The sequence below is a fragment of the Mytilinidion resinicola genome (assembly GCF_010093595.1).
Source record: "Mytilinidion resinicola strain CBS 304.34 unplaced genomic scaffold BDZ99scaffold_5, whole genome shotgun sequence".
NCBI lineage: Eukaryota > Fungi > Ascomycota > Dothideomycetes > Mytilinidiales > Mytilinidiaceae > Mytilinidion > Mytilinidion resinicola.
The window spans coordinates 16842-30600 of record NW_022985441.1 but is presented as its reverse complement, the minus strand read 5'-3'; the positions used below and the strand labels follow the sequence as shown (position 1 = coordinate 30600).

The window sequence follows — 13759 nt, the reverse complement described above, 5'->3', positions numbered from 1 at the left end:
ATAAATAAACATTATTAGGTATAATAATTAACTAGAACCTACCTAAAAAGACAGCAATTAATACCCAATTATGCCTAGAATATTAAATAATATTAACTATGTTAAATAGAAGGATTCTCGTATAAAATAAGCGAAAACACCCCCCCTAAAGCCGGCGCTGCTGCCTAAGTTCTCTCCGCTCCGTATTAATAGTTAGTATGCTCTAGAGAGAGCCTCTATACCCTCTAGTCTTAATCGGTATAATTCTATAGCTATTTTTAAGCTATTTTTTACTAATAAAATAATAGAAAAGATAGTATAGTAGATAAATAAGTATACAGAACAGCACCGGCCCACTAATATGCACCTGCTACGGCTATAAAAGCCAACTATAAGGCATAAGCTCTATACCTATTTTAGAATACTTATTTATATAGGAGTTACTATAGAAAAGTGCGTTAAGAACTATTAGGGCTCTAGATTATATAGTGCTAGCTATATAGTAAAAGACTATATTTTAAAGACCCGGTTTAAGCAGATTAATTAGTACTTTTAGTGCTCTTCTATACCCTAGAATAAATTCTATTTAATATTTAAGCGTATAGATAAGCTCTTTAAATATCTATAAGTACGCAGCCGTATATACTAGACCCTAGGCCCTTACTTTACTATTAATAAAACAATATAAAGGTTTATAGGACGGGCTAGCGAAATTATTAATATTTTATCTAAACTAACGCCGGAGGGGTTTAAAATATAGGTTCTTGCGAATTAAGGCTATGTTCTCGATTAGCTATAGCATGCTAAGGGAGATAAAAAAGGCCCTATTAACCTTAATAAATTATTTCTTATAGAAGGCTTTACTAAAATATAAGCCGTTATGCTTAATCTTTTAATACAACGTAATTTTATTATAAATTAACCCCTTTATCCACCTTATAAGTATATAGTTTAGCTAGATAATTTTTTTTCTAATATAAAGCTATTTAAGAGGCTCCGTAAGCTTAGAATAGGAGTAGCTAGTACTGTGCGTATAACTAAAATAAAGAGAGAAGAAATAGAAGGAATTAAAATAAATATTATTACTATTAAGGAATAATCTAGCGCTTTACAACGCTAGATAAAGAGGAAGAAGATTAAGCCTGTGGAGAGCTTTTCTCTATCGCTTATAGACCTTAAGTTAAGCTATAATAGGCAAATTCCGTAGGGCACGCTATATAGCGAATTGTTAAAGAGTTATAAGGTAATAGAATTCGCCTAGAAAGATATAATAATAGTCTTGTTCCTGTTTACTATATATAATAGGAAGGATTATATTACTAAGCTACGGAAATAACCTATAAAAACAGCTATAGGATATTATTAAACGGTAAAAATATTTAGTAAAAAGGCGCAGGCGTAGCTTAATATTCTAGTAATAATTAATAAGTATAACCTCTAGATATACGGCATAGACGTGGTAGACTAGATACGCAGCTATTATAATATAAATTATATTTATAGAAAGATATAGAAGCTACTATAAAGTTTCCTATTAGATATAGTTATAGGTAATAGCTATATACTCTTATTATACAGGCCCGAGCCGGGCTTAGGCAAGCGCGTATTACGCTAAAATACTTATCTATAATTCTATTAAGACCTATAAAATAAGCTCCTATATATATCTATTCGCTATCGCTAGCAAAATTCTATATAGAAAGCGAAGGGGCCTATAGATTTTATTTAGAGACCGGTTAATAAGTATTAGTATATTAAAATATTTATAAAACAACCCACCTACGCCGGCTGCTTAGCTAAGCACCGCGCAACTTTAAAGCCTTATTTTAGCGCTTAAAAAGCTCTTACTAAGCTATCTATTAATATAATATAGAAGAAGTAAAAGGATAGTAGGGGGTAGAAACGCCGTAAAAGGCCGCTAAAAACGAATTAGGGCTATTCTATATGCAATATTCCGTTCTATAGAAAGGGCACGTGCTGGAGTAAGTATATAGCCCGGCTTAATACTATTACCTAGCTCTATAAGCAGATATATATATAGAAATCACGAATTTAAGTCTTTTTATCTTTCTATAGCTTTTATACTTAGGGGCCGATGCGGTGCATCTAATTAGTTATAAAAAGTGGCCCGAGCGTTACGCCTTAATTAACGGGTTAAGGAATAGCTGTCCGATTCTACTATATTATCTAAAAATTTTTACTAGGAGAAAAGGGGTATTATTATAGGCTACGCCCTAGACTTCTTTTTATTAACTACCTTATAAGGCTTAGCTTATCCCTTATATTAATTTAAACTAACGCAGTACTAATTTATATAGCCTATCTAACTTATATAGCCTGCTAGTTTTATAAACTTAGTATAGAATTAGTTCTATTCTAAAAACCTAAATTCTATACTAAAACTAGCTAGGCTGTTCCACTCTATCTAATTTATAACGCCTTAATTTATCCTTTTTATTTACGTTATCCGTCCTAGTTTATAAGCCGTTACCAGGACCTATTCTAAGATTAAATTTCTATTTCTAGGAATTGGCTAGGCTGCCCCACCCTGTCCGATTTATTAAACCGTATACTAATATATGTTTTTACAACTTAACTACTTAAATAGCTGCTTAATTAGCTATATATTCTTTCCGTTTTATATAGCCTTCTATAAAGCCTTTTTTATATTACGGCACAGCAATATAGCACGATATTATAATATAAGTATAATAATACAGCACGATAATATAGCACGGCAATACTGTATAGAAGAGGATAGAACGGTTATATTACTTTTTTAATAATAAGGTATATAGGCAGCGTGTATTTATAGTTTAGATTTTTAATAAATTCTTCTTATACTTAATATAATCTATTGTTTTAGGCCTACAGCCTTTATAACTTTGCCTTTAAATATAGCCTTATATAAAAAAAATAGCCAATTTAATATACTATTTATAAAAGTTAGTAGCCGGTGCAGCACTTAGAAAATATAATTATTTAAGGTGTTTATACTCGCAGGCTAATATATATAGCAGTGCTGCTTATAGAAAAAGTACTAGAATAGGCCCTAAGGAAGTAGATAATATAATATATAAGAATTAACCGCAGTAGTACTTCTGCTAGTATTTATTAGCAGTATTAAAAACAGGTTAAATATAGCTTTATTTAGAGTTATAATCTTGCTAAGCCTTTTTAAACTAGAGGCCCTTAATCTATAGGTTAAGAAGTATAGTAGTATAGTAGGTAGGCAACTTAGTATTAGCTTTAAGGTAGTATTTCTTACACTTTTTCTATACTATTAATATATAGCTAGTAAGGTAAAGCTAGGTATTAGTATTAGAATATTATATAGTATTCTCTAATAACTCTGTAAATTTATATTATAATATATCTAGAAAGTTTAAAAGCTAGTTAAGCATTTAAAAGTAATTACTAAGTATTATTTTATAACTTTTAACTATTAGAATAGCCTTATAAAAGGCTTCTAGGCTATTATAGAAGTATTTAAGCTGTTTTTAGTACTTTAGCTTTAGTATATTATTCTTCTAGAGTCTTTTTATATTATTATTTAGTTTATATATTCTATAAAACTCCTAAACGCGTTTTTTATAGTTAAAAAAGCAGCTAATAGCTATAAATAGCAAATTCTATTATATTTAGTTGTTTTAGATAAGCTAGAGTATTAAATTAGCCCTAGAAATCTTATAATAGGGCTGTAGTATTAAGGTTTAGAAGGCTTAGTAAAACCCTAGATTTTAGATTATCTATTTTTCCAGCACTATACTAAGGTAGGGCTGGCCAGATATTTACTAAATTTATAATTATATATAATTATAAATTTAGTAAATATTATAGTATTAGAAAAATAGATAATTTAGAAAACTTTAAAAATTAAATACTAAAACTTACTTCTAACCTATTCTACTTTACTAGCAGCCTACTTTTCCTAATACGCCGGAAAAAACTATAATACTAAAAACTATTCTATATATACTATATAAGGTTCTATATTAAGCTAATTAACTTTTACTACTTCTAAAGCTACTATACTTTACTATAGTTTTAATTCTAGTATATAATCTAGATCTATCTGCAGATTTTATTTATATTCTAGCTAATAATAAAGTCCTATATATAAAGGTTTATAATATAGCTAAAGCAGTATAGGTAATAAGCTTTATAATACTTTACAGATATATTTAGGTATAAAATCCGTAGAATAAGGTCTACTGCTATATTATTTAACTCTGTATTATCTGCTATAAAATAACTAATATATTTTTAGAAGCTATAGTCTTAAATAACTACTAGTAAGCTCTAGGCTATATTTTTACTACTATAGTTACTAAGGACCTTATAAAGCGCTAGAACTACTATATATTACCTGCCGGCCTTACTAATAAAGTAGCTATATACTCTAAGTATAGTATAACTATTTAGTAATATCTAAAGATTAAAAAAGAGCAAGATTATACTATAAGCGCACCTTAGCTCTACTTTAAGCTTATTCTTCTACTTTTACTAGGTATTAGTTACCTACTTCTAAACTATTAAAGCTGCCTTTAGTAGATACTTATTAAGGCCTAGATATAGAAACTCTAATACTATATAGAAGTAAATATTCTTAAACTAGAAAAATATAATATAATAGTAGATAAACTACTATATAAATAGTTACTTAAAGCTTTTAAATATTGCCTTTATACTAAATAACTACTGCTTACTATACTTATATAGTTTAGGCTAATTTAAGGCTATAGGTATAGCTATATATAGCAGGCCTGTATTTTTATCTATTTAGTGCACCCTAATAAGGTAATTTATAGCAGTAGACCTGCCTAATAAAATAACTAGAAGCTTTTACTATCTATTTCTATACTTATATAGATAGTAGTAGTAGATATCTATACTTTTAATTATTTTTTTCTTAAGTTAAACATTTTTACCCTACTTCTAGTAGTATAATATATATATTTAAGCAGCCCTTAATAAAGTTATAAGGTTTTTATATTATATATATATTTTACTAGTAATCTAAAACTTACCTACTTTTATAGCCTTTTTATAATATAGATTAATAGACTTTAGGGCAAGAATAGGCTGCGCTAAAGGGTTTTTACAGCCTATAATACTAAAAGTATAAGCAATTAAGTAAAAAGGGCGTATAGGGTTATTAGGTGTAGGCGTAGTATTAGCTATAGTAGAATAGGAGTATAAATAGCTTTAAAAACGCGTGCAGGAACGCGTGCAGGAACGCGTGTAATAGGCAGGATAACTTTTCAGGGGATTAGGTTACAGAATACGTGCTAGCTTACTAAAAACAGGACCGAATCCCTTGTCCTCTAGTCTAGCTAGTCTAGCTAGGCTAGGCTGCATACCGGATAAGCAAAACGGGCAGGCTGCACGGGCTGCTGAACCTTAACACCACGAAATCTATCACGAGATTTTGAAAATCAATTGGAGCTCCTGGAGCTCCACGGCTTCGGCTCCACTCCATCCAGGAGCGATTTGAAGCCGGCTCCACTCCAGACTGTAGGGCGCTCCACTCCAGCAGCCTCCAGTCCAGTCCAGCCCAACAAGATCACTGGATGTACAAGCCATCGCGGTAAGTTCTGCGCGGGTGGTCCGGCCCGCATCGCGGTCGGACAATTTTTTGACTAGCTCAAGAAGGTGGTAGGACTAGGGGATGGTCGTATACGGCTCAATCCGTTCATAAATCGTCGGGTTATTAGATCCGACGATGGAGTCAAACATAGCCTTCCCAAGCTTGTCATATACTAGTTCAATCCACATGAATGACTTCAATAGATCCTGCATCTGGGTCCATGATTCGATTTCACACAACCTGAGGCTATGCAGTAGGGAAGGCTTCAGCCACATGTCATCGTTGGCATCAAATACCGACACGGCCCCCACCATCAGAAGCCACACCATGAGCTGCGGCGAGCAGGTTAGATCCGCCAGGCAGCTTCTAAAGGCAGAAGCTAGGTGAGAATAAGACAAGCCTAGATGATTCCATTGAAGGAGGACTTTGGAAGAAAAGGCGAGGAGGCCAAGGCGGACTGCATAGTCACTGGAGCCGAAGTTGAAACGCATGTTGAGGAGGCGATACATAACTGAAGCCATGGTTTCTAGGAAGGTTTCTGTGGAAATACGCTGATCGGTATTTACGGCGAAGTTAATCACGCAGCAAAAATCCCACATGACTCCCCAGGCTTGAGCTAGCTCGCCGTGTATATTGTCGAAGGTTAGGACTGAGTTGGAAGGAGCGTCCAGTTCGAGGAGTAGAGTGAGGTCTGGGTACGGTAAGAAGGGCTCCCCGGGGCCGAAGAACACCGGCCTTGAGTCGCTACAAAGTGCCATTCCCAGATCAGTTCTGTGATAGTCAGAGGCTTTCCGATATGTGAAGGCGCATCGCGAGTGGATAGTCACCTAAGTATTTCCACCAGAAGTTTTGCGTTTGGCCTAAACGTAGTCACCCCCCCTCTCAGGGTGACAATTTTGTGGAGGCCTTCAATGTGGTTTTTGGCGGCCTTGGTGTCGCCTGTGACGAGTGCATGACCAGCAATACTCATGACAGCAGCCAATGTCGTGAAAGAAAGTCTTGCTTGATCGTCATCCTGCGCAAATCTCTCGCGGAGAATTCTGAGTGTCTTCAATAGATGAGGAAATATTCTGTCGTTGGGAGGAAGGGACCTCCGGGGAACTATAGCATCGAAGTAGTGCTGTGAAGTGAAAATCATCGCGTGGAGGAAGGCGGAATCGAACGTAAGAGGCGCTATCCATCCTTCCGCCCTTTTCTCGAAAAACATGCATGCCTCCAGAGGGAACAAAATCTTCTTAGCGATGGAAGAGACTGGGTTGACGTCGGATGAGCCGTTGCCATAACACGAGGGTTGTGGAGCAACTCACACTGCAGAACCACTTCGACTGCACTAGGCTCCACAGCGTCGGGAAAACGAATCGTAGACATGGTTGAACCGAAGTTGCGCGGAATCATGATTGGAGAATGGGTTTGAATCTCATATGCTGCGGTGGTAGAAGCTAAAGGTGCGAGGAGATGCCCGTTGGGGCCGGAGGCGTCTGCATATGTGCACTTGGGGCTTGATGGTGAAGCATCTTGGACTTCACTCTGTCCCTTTTTCTTACGGGGGGGTATTTGGTTTCCCTTATTTTTCCCCAGCATTACGTGACTTCGAATCAGCTTGCGAAGCTCTGGATTGGGCTTCGCTAAATCGGTGGATACGACAAAGTGCAAGCTTGCTGTGTTACGCGAGGGCGAATGAGCAAGGCTGAAGCATATGGGAACCAAGATAATCCCTCGAAACCCTTGCGAAGTACTTACATGACGGACAGGCGGCTGCCATGGCGCGCGGCATGTCCCGAATGTGGAAAACAAAGGGCGGAATACGTTGGGGCGCTGAGGCAGGGTGAAGCGCTAGTCCCTCGGATCGGTACGAGGCGGCGAAGGATGAGGAAAGGGATGAGCTGAGGAAACAGTGTTGATAGCAGGGAACGAGAAGTAGAAAGGTGGAGAGAAAACGAATGGCGCGGATGTCCGGGGGTACGAAAGCTTAAAGTACTAGATTGTATGCCGCTATAGGCCTAGCCAGGCGCCATCCTGTCGAAGATCTCGACGAGATTGTATGCAGTTTTGGGGATAGCGGCGGAACGTCGCCTCGCTAACGTCTCTAGTCTGCAGAACCGACGCGATCATCAGACCTACACCGGAAATGGTATACGATGTCTGTGGTGCACTGACACTTCATTAGATCGGATGTGGCATGATGCTGCTGTATCGAGGACGAGGCACTATTCAAACACGTGTACACCGTCTTCTCACGTATCATGATTGGTAGATGCCTCCTTCCAACCCCCTTGCGGAGCGCTTCGGGGATGCCTTCGAACGGCGGGACTCGTAAAATACCCATGCTCTATCCTCGAAGTTCCCCCGGGTCATGCCTTTGAAGTCGGAGTCGGAGAGGAGCGTGGGCAGCCCCGGTATATATCGCGAGGCACGCATCATCTCTCATCTTCACCAGAATCCAACGTTGCCATCTCATTCCTCTCCGGGCCCTATAATCTATCACCTCAATCTAGTTTCCTCAAGAGCCAGTTGTTCGAACACCCAACCCCGTACTGTTACCATGGTCGGCTCCAAGGACCTCCCGCCCTCCCACACGCCTTTCTTTCCCAACATCTTCTTCAACAATCAGTTCCGCGCCAAACCGCAATGGCCAGCCCCAGGCACGACTCTCGCTGGCAAAACTGCCATCATCAGCGGCGGCAATACCGGACTCGGATATGAGGCCGCAGTCCAGCTCCTGGGGCTCAACCTCTCTCATCTCATCCTCGCCGTCCGAACCCCCGCGAAGGGCGAGGCAGCGGCCAGGACGCTCAAGCAGCTGCATCCGAAAGCGAACATCGACGTCTGGGAGCTGGAGATGAGCTCCTATGACTCGATTCAAGCATTTGCCCGCCGCGTCGAGAGCAAACTGTCGCGCATCGACATCGTCATTCTCAACGCGGGCACTCTGCGGCTCTTCTACACCACCGTCAAGAACAACAGCCACGAAGAGTGTCTGCAGGTCAACTACCTCTCCACCATGCTGCTTACCGTCCTCCTCCTCCCGATCCTCAAGGCTAAGCGGGATCCGGGGCAGCCGGCGCATCTGACTATCGTCAGCGCTGCACTCACTCTAGCTGCGAAGTTTGCGAACCGGGACGCGAACCCTCTATTCCCGGCTCTCGATGACTCTAAGCAGTTCGACCGGCAGGAGACGTACAACACGTCCAAGCTACTCGCGCATTTCTTCCTTTGGAACCTCGTCGACTACATCTCTGCCGACGATGTCATTGTCAACTTGGCTGATCCGGCGTGGTGCAAGGGCACGGAGCTAGCGCGCGACGTCAAGGGCGGGGCGAAGATAGGTGTCAAGATGTTTGGAGCCCTGACCGGGAGGACGCAAAAGGTGGGGGCCTCGTGCTTTGTCGATGCGGTGGTGAACAAGGGCAAGGAGTCGCATGGGTGTTTTCTCATGAGCTGGCAGATCCACCCGTAAGATACTTACTGCCATTTCGATTCGTTCCGGTGCCATGCTAAAGTCTCGCCCAGTTTTGCCGCCTTCTTGTACACTCCTGAGGGCAAGGTCGTTAGGCAACGCGTCTGGGAGGAAACGATGGCGGAGCTTCACTTTGCTGGAGTTCGCGGTATTCTGGAGTCTATAAGGGCATAACGGAACAAAGCTTTAGGAAGACCGCTCTGTTTAATATAGATGTAACGGGTCGTCTCTTCTATACTTTCCAAGTGCTCACACAAGGCCAAGTACAGGTCAAGTCGTCGTCGGGGTGCGATAGTCTTCAAGAGGTAAGACAAATCAATCTCAGGCATAAGACGGGTTACTTCCAATAGGTAGTATTAAAGTCTTAAGTTGAACACGAGGTTCCTATCTACAAGAATAAGTGTGCTTAAATATAAAAGACAACTCCTAAGAAATCTATATGCTCGTGGGCTCGTCCGCGAGCCAGCTCGTCGCGCTCGTCGCGAGCTGCTCGATTTATCACGTGACCTCTATCCCGTGACCTTGTAGCTAGTCAGGGGAGTCCAACACGCTAACGCGTTGTACCCTCGTTCCCCTAGGTCCTATAGGCAGATTATCTATTAGCAGCCTAATCTATTTACTACTTTTTTTAAGTACTTCTATATATTCGCAGTTTATATTAGGGCGTTACTAACTACACACCCCCTTTTCACTCCACGCACACCCCCTTTTCGCTACACGCACACCCCCCCCCTCCCCCGGTCACTTCACCACGATCTAATTGGCCCGGAGAGGCCGGAGGAAGCTCCGCTCATTCACTGTTATCACGTGCGCCAGCGCGCCGGCGAGCCGTAGGCGTAGCTGTACGTAAGGCAAGGCTGTGCAGCATACCCGTTTTACCATGCATTCTTCCCATTTACTGCAGCCGTATATACGGCCGTACGTGAAGCCGTATGTAAGGCTATACGTAAGGCTATATATAAGGCTATACGTATAGCTATATATACGGTAAGGCTGCGCAGCCTACCCGTTTTATTGTGCATACTTTCCGTTTCCTGCAGTGTATATAGGCTGTTGTATTGCTACCTACGTGCCTACACGCCTAGGATTATGCCTAAACTATCAAAACCTCACCTTATTACAGCCCCTTTGCATCATTCCTGGCCCTCCTCCATCGCCCCCGCCTCCATCGCCGCTTGATTCATATACTCTGCAAGCTCATCAGTCTCTCGGGCCCTATAGGCCGCAAGCTGGCGTAGTAGGTCCTCACGGCTAGGCCCTTCCTCCACCTGAGTCTGGGCGCTATCCTGCCGCTGTACTGCCGCCCGTGGTGCTGCCTTTGGCCGCGGTGCAGCTTTCTTCCGCGGTACCTTATCCTTTGAGCCCGCCGGCCGGCCACGCTTCTTGCCCGTAGGTGCGGCGGTAGGTGCGGGCCTAGGTGCGGGCCTAGGCACTACTGCATGCTGAAAAAGGGCTGGATCGATGAGAGAAACGTCAAAATCCGTGCTAGCTGGTGTAGCCGTCGACTGAGGAGCACTCTGAGCGACAGGAGCTGGACGGGGGGCTATAGAAATAGGCGGTCCTGGCGTCGGAGGTGTCGGCATGCGTCTAGGGGGCATGCTCGTATGTCCACTCTGTCTGGTTTACTACGGTATTTTGCTAGGCCGTAGCCCTGCGCTGAGGCGTGCGCTTGTATAGCAGTATGCGCTTCCTCTGCCGTAGCGTAGTAGTCTAGCCGTGGCGGCTGGAGGGCCATGGTGAGAGGTGGAGGGAGTGTATTGTGGAGGATGAGGATGAGGATGTGATTGTTTGTGGCCACGCCGCATTTGGAGAGAGCATTTGGAATTAGTGAGCGACTTAAGCGAGCGAATCGGAGGCCCCGGAGCACCTCTCCGGGCCAATTAGATCGTGGTGAAGTGACCGGGGGAGGGGGGGTGGGTGTGTAGCGAAAAGGGGGTGTGCGTGGAGTAAAAAGGGGGTATGTAGTTAGTAACGCCCTTATATTACTAGTTATAATACTTACTTTTTTTTTAGGGCGCTATTAACTATACACCCCCTTTTTATTAAGGGGACTACTAATCGTACACCTTTTAATTCCTAGACGTATACCCCCTTTTTACTCTATATACACCCCCTTTTTTAGCACTTTACTACTTTCTAATTAGCTTAGAGAGCCCGGAGCTTCCTCCGAGTATTCACCCTTACGTCTCTCTACACGTAATGCTATACGCGAAGCCGTACGTAATACTATATATAAGGCCGTACGTAAGCTTATATATAAAGCTATATATAATACTATATATAAGGCTGTATATAAGCTTATATATAAGGCCGTACGTAATACTATATATAAGGCTGTATATAATACTATATATAAGGCTGTATATAAGCTTATATATAAGCTTATATATAAGGCTATATAAATTAGTATAATATAATTGCTTATATTATATATAGCCGCATTTAGAGAAAGTATTCGGAATTAATAAGCAAGTTAAGTAAGCGAATCGGAGGCTATAGAGCAGCCCTCTAAGCTAATTAAAAGGTGGTAAAGTAATAGAAGGGGAAAAGGTGTATATATAGTAAAAAAGAGGTATATATCTAGGAATTAGAGGGTGTATAATTAGTAGTCCCCTTTATTAATTATATACCCCTTTTCCTTTATTCGTATACTTTTCCCCTCTACCCTGCTGTTTTACCGCGTTCCTATTAGCTTAGAGTAGCGCGCCGGAGCCTTTAATTTACTTGCTTAACTTACTTACTAATTCTAAATACTTTTTCTAAATACAGTATAGTTATAAGCAATTATATTCTTATTTTTATCCTCTATAATACACTTACTATAGCCCTTTAGCCGCGGCTACTATAGCTATATAATACTCTAAAGAAAGCTAAGAAAGCGCTTATAAAGTATATAAAGGTATAAGGCTATAGCCTTATTATATACTATTTAAAAACTAATAAAAGCTCTATAAAATAAGGAAAATCTAGTTTAAATACTGCTTTATAGGCAATTTAGAGTCTATAGTATAAGTATACAGTACTTTTACTAATAAAGTAGACTATATAATAAATAGTATACTTACTTAGCAGCCTCCGGAGCTTAATAGTTTATATACTTAGCTATAGAAGATAATAGAGGAAGCTTATAGCAATTATCTGCCTATATTTAAAGCTATAGCAGCCGCCTATAATAGGAAGCGCTTAGTATCTATAAATACCCTTATTTAAATAGATATATCTAGCGGAACAAGGCCTAATAAAATATATATAAAGCTATTAAAGAAAGGGGTTACTATTATTATACAGGATATTATTAATAAGTAAAACCAATATTATAGTAAGCTTTTTAGCGGCCTTACGCCTATATAAGCCCTTTTTAGTATACTAGAAATATCTATATTTTCTGCACCTAATAGCTAAAAAAGGAAGTATATATATAGCTATATAAAAAATAACTAGAACTGTATTAAGCACCTTTTTTTTACGCACCCGGATTTTATTAAGATTTTATAGTCTAACTACAATATTATATTAATAGATTATACCTATAAAACTAATTAATTTAGTATACTATTCCTCTATATTACAGGTATTACCTATATAAGTAATAACTTTAAAATCGGCTACTATTTCCTTTCTAGAAAAAAGGAAGCTAACTATAACTAGGTAGTATAGCAGCTCTATAAGCTTTTCTAACGCTATTCTATTATACTACGCGTTTTATTAGGGCTTAAGGTTAGAATCGAAATAAGTTATATTAATATTAATAAAAGATAAATATAAGAAAGAAAGAGGTTTCTAGGTTTAATACTGTTATAAACTAAAGGTCGGAGCAATATTAATCTATTCTGCGGAGCCCTAATTATATAACTATCGGGTATGTGTTATATAAGCGAATATATAGCTATACTTACGGATACTAAGAAAAAACTCCACCGTATATAAAAAACTATAGACGAACGGAAGAACGCGCTATAGAAGGAACTAATAAAAGAGATAAAAAATATAAGAAAGAGTATTAGCGAGCTAAAAGCTTAAGGAAATAAGATATATATAGCTGCAGCAGTAAAGGCCCTAATAGTAATATAAATCGGGCAAGCTATATAAATTAGATAGGACGCGAGAATTAGATAGAATATAATAAACAACCTTTATAAAATCAATATTTATATCGAAAACAACGCCTAGTAAGCGGCTAACGCAATATATATAAACGACTATATTATAAAAAAGCTATAAGCGGCGGAAGAGCCGGAAACTATAAAAATTAGTAGTATTAGAAAGCTATAAAGTAGTAATATTAAGGCAATTATCGCGGATAAGCTATCGAAAAACGCCCTTTTAAAAAAGAAGAATTAGGTTTTTATTCTAGGCTCCTCCGCTGCTATACGTACGCTTACGGTGCTTATCGAAGTATACAGCGTGCCTAAGGAGATAGACCTTAATAACCTAAGTCTATAGAAGAATATAATAGAAAATAATATAACCTATAACCTAGAACTTATAATTAATAAAATTATATAGAAAAATAAGGCAGCTATTACTACGGCGCAGGTAAACCTAGTATAGTATGCAAGCTTAGCTATTATAGGCGTATAAATAGAAGCAATAGTAAATAATACTATTAATAATAGTATTGCTTAGGAAGGCTATATACTTAACGCCTTAAGGTATAAAGCAGGATTTACAGCTATACAGTGCTTTAACTGCCAGGGCTACAGGCACGTTGTAAAGTACTGTAAAAAGAACGT

At 39.5% G+C, this 13759-nt stretch overlaps 3 protein-coding genes across 3 annotated transcripts; 1 reads left to right on the top strand and 2 right to left on the bottom strand.

Moving 5' to 3' along the window:
- Positions 1–5643: 5643 nt before the first annotated feature.
- Positions 5644–7331, bottom strand: BDZ99DRAFT_507057 (uncharacterized protein; the record flags this gene model as incomplete). Its single annotated transcript, XM_033724214.1, has 4 exons — positions 5644–6340; positions 6397–6820; positions 6877–7227; positions 7310–7331. 4 exons carry the CDS (start codon positions 7329–7331, stop codon positions 5644–5646), a joined length of 1494 nt encoding a protein of 497 aa, XP_033579740.1.
- Positions 7332–8111: 780 nt separating this feature from the next.
- BDZ99DRAFT_495958 (NAD(P)-binding protein) lies at positions 8112–9295 on the top strand (the record flags this gene model as incomplete). Its single annotated transcript, XM_033723409.1, has 2 exons — positions 8112–9022; positions 9080–9295. 2 exons carry the CDS (start codon positions 8112–8114, stop codon positions 9198–9200), a joined length of 1032 nt encoding a protein of 343 aa, XP_033579739.1. The 3' UTR covers positions 9201–9295.
- A 1221-nt stretch (positions 9296–10516) lies between these two features.
- Positions 10517–10886, bottom strand: BDZ99DRAFT_460150 (uncharacterized protein). Its single transcript, XM_033719327.1, has 2 exons — positions 10824–10886; positions 10517–10779 (listed from the first exon to the last, which is right to left on the bottom strand). Exon 2 carries the CDS (start codon positions 10759–10761, stop codon positions 10570–10572), a length of 192 nt encoding a protein of 63 aa, XP_033579738.1. The 5' UTR covers positions 10762–10779; positions 10824–10886; the 3' UTR covers positions 10517–10569.
- Positions 10887–13759: the final 2873 nt, after the last annotated feature.

Bases quoted from the DNA above. Each gene is read 5' to 3' on its own strand.
- BDZ99DRAFT_460150 (XM_033719327.1), bottom strand. From the start codon at position 10,761: ATGGCCCTCCAGCCGCCACGGCTAGACTACTACGCTACGGCAGAGGAA.